Raw genomic sequence first — 2,112 nt, 5'->3', positions numbered from 1 at the left:
TGCTGCTGTAGGACTGCTGCTGTGAAGCTGCTGGAGGAGGTAGGGGGTGGTGTTGGCGGTGAGCAGACTGAGAGGACATGTGCTGACCCACACCCATGCTTGAAGGCAGGGATCCCTGCATGAGCCTTTGAGAGTGACCCAGCCCAGAAACAGGATTGGGAATGGTATAGGGGGGGCCCACATCCCTGACGAAGACCTCCATGGGCTCCTTGGAGATGGAACTCATGTCAGACGCCACCTGGCCAGGCTCCTCTTTGACTGGATGAGTGGCAGAGGTCAGAGTGGCCACCGGAGTGGTCGGGGTACACGGTGACAACAACCCGGACTCTTGAGCATGGCTCTTCTTTAAGTGGCGAGTCAAGTGGTCTCTGCGGCCAAAGCGCTGAGCACAGTGTGGGCAGAGGAAGTCCCGGCGCCCAGTGTGCACCACAGCATGGCGTCGTACGTCCTTACGCGTGTAGAAGCGACGGTCGCATCGTTCACACGAGTACTTTCTCTCTCTCACAGGCGCACTGGTGCTGCCCTCTAGTGAGGGAGGTCTATCGCTATGTTCACTCAGGCTCTCCAGCAGAAAGGGGGGCTCCTCTGTGCTGGGTAGGCTCAACGCATCACTGTGGGAGGTCACCAGGTGGCGTCGATAGCCAAGCTGGGTGTTATATTGTTTCCCACAATCCTGGCATTGGAAAAGCTGTCTGCTAGATGAAAGGTTCTCATGAAGTTGCCCTTTCAGATGATCCTGTTGGTGGAACATGGTAAAGAGTGAAGCTGCACAGGGACTCTGGCCAAGAGCCTGAGCTGATGTGAGTGATTATCATGAGAAGTCAAACATCAGTTTGCCGCTCTCTGGTTGATTGAGACCTTCACCAAAAGTTGATTTTTAGATAGAAGTTCTTGTAGTGATCTGACAAGTCTTACTGAAGCAAACCTGTGTCCAGTACGTGGTTTCAGTGCAGAAGATGCACACGAACCCCAAACAGCAGCACTGATGAGGAGCTTCAGAAGGCCTGGCTGGAGCCTGAAGCTCCTGTGTTCACCACGCAAAAGCTCTGGACACCATGGTACGAGCAGAAGAGTCACAGAGACAGCCCGACAGCCTTACAGACCTGCAAAACAAAGCACAAAATAAACATTAGTGATCGTCATTCTGCAAATTGCACATTTTGTTTAAGCTATTTTGCACAACTAAAGGCTCATTTCTACTTCTACGTCTGCGTGGGTAATGAGCTCACAGAGGTGACCAACACATGCACAACTATCCGTTTAAAGTAATGAAGACCACAAGCTTGTGATCGGTCAGGACGCTGCTTCCTGTAAATTCGTCAACAGCACCGCTACCTCTTCTTTTCAACAATAGCCACCTTGTGTACAAGTGGGCACTGGCAGGGATGTGTTGGGATCGGAACCAGCGATTAGAGCGAGGGGCCAGGGACTCATGTGACCTTTACGGCTTCATCCGTTTGCTTCAAACCACAGCATATAAGCCTCCTTCTTCCAACCAAGTTTCACAACTACAGAAGTTCTTTGGATGAGAGGAGAAGTGTCTTAATGGAAAACATGGAAAGTCCAACTGTTCCAACGAAACCTTCAAGATAAAGTGTTTAGATTTCAAAAGGAAAACTTCTGAAAGGCTTCAGTTTTCCTTAAAGGTCAACTTTACTGAAAAACCATTCAATAATGATTATTTCTGATTATAATGGGTCACTCTGAGTTTTTCATGCAGGCTGAACATCAAAATAGTCTTCTACAACTATCTCCTGCACTAGCGTCAGAGAAAATAGATGGTAAAACTCTAGGATTACAGCTAGCAGCTAACTAGCAGGCCCTGGTTGCATCTCATGGCTGGTGATATCTGAATTCAAAGGGAGCTATGACTCTATGAGATTCCTGTAGCCACGACGTCCAGGAACGAACCACTCTGGCTACCTCTCCTCCGGACCGCCGAGAGCGACCGTCACACAAAGGAGTATCGTAGAGTCTGCGCTGTATATCGAGCAGATGGCGCAGGCAATTCGACAAGAGGAAGGGTTGAAAGGAATTGCAATAGGTGGAAATGAACACAAAATTAGCTTGTTCGCGGACGATGCTAACCCTAACCCTGTTATGCCGCAGTGA

General features: G+C 49.6%; 1 protein-coding gene across 1 annotated transcript in view; it reads right to left on the bottom strand.

Moving 5' to 3' along the window:
• LOC107390566 (zinc finger protein PLAG1) overlaps positions 1 to 964 on the bottom strand; it is a 1,646-nt gene extending 682 nt beyond the window's left edge. The window contains exon 1 of the mRNA XM_070555512.1: positions 1 to 964. This exon is cut by the window's left edge and continues 682 nt beyond it. Within this exon, the coding sequence (XP_070411613.1) occupies positions 1 to 751 (751 nt within the window). The 5' untranslated portion in view covers positions 752 to 964.
• Positions 965 to 2,112: the final 1,148 nt, after the last annotated feature.

The sequence above is a fragment of the Nothobranchius furzeri genome, chromosome 10 (genome assembly GCF_043380555.1).
Source record: "Nothobranchius furzeri strain GRZ-AD chromosome 10, NfurGRZ-RIMD1, whole genome shotgun sequence".
NCBI classification, from domain to species: domain Eukaryota; kingdom Metazoa; phylum Chordata; class Actinopteri; order Cyprinodontiformes; family Nothobranchiidae; genus Nothobranchius; species Nothobranchius furzeri.
This window is presented reverse-complemented; position numbering and strand designations above follow the sequence as displayed.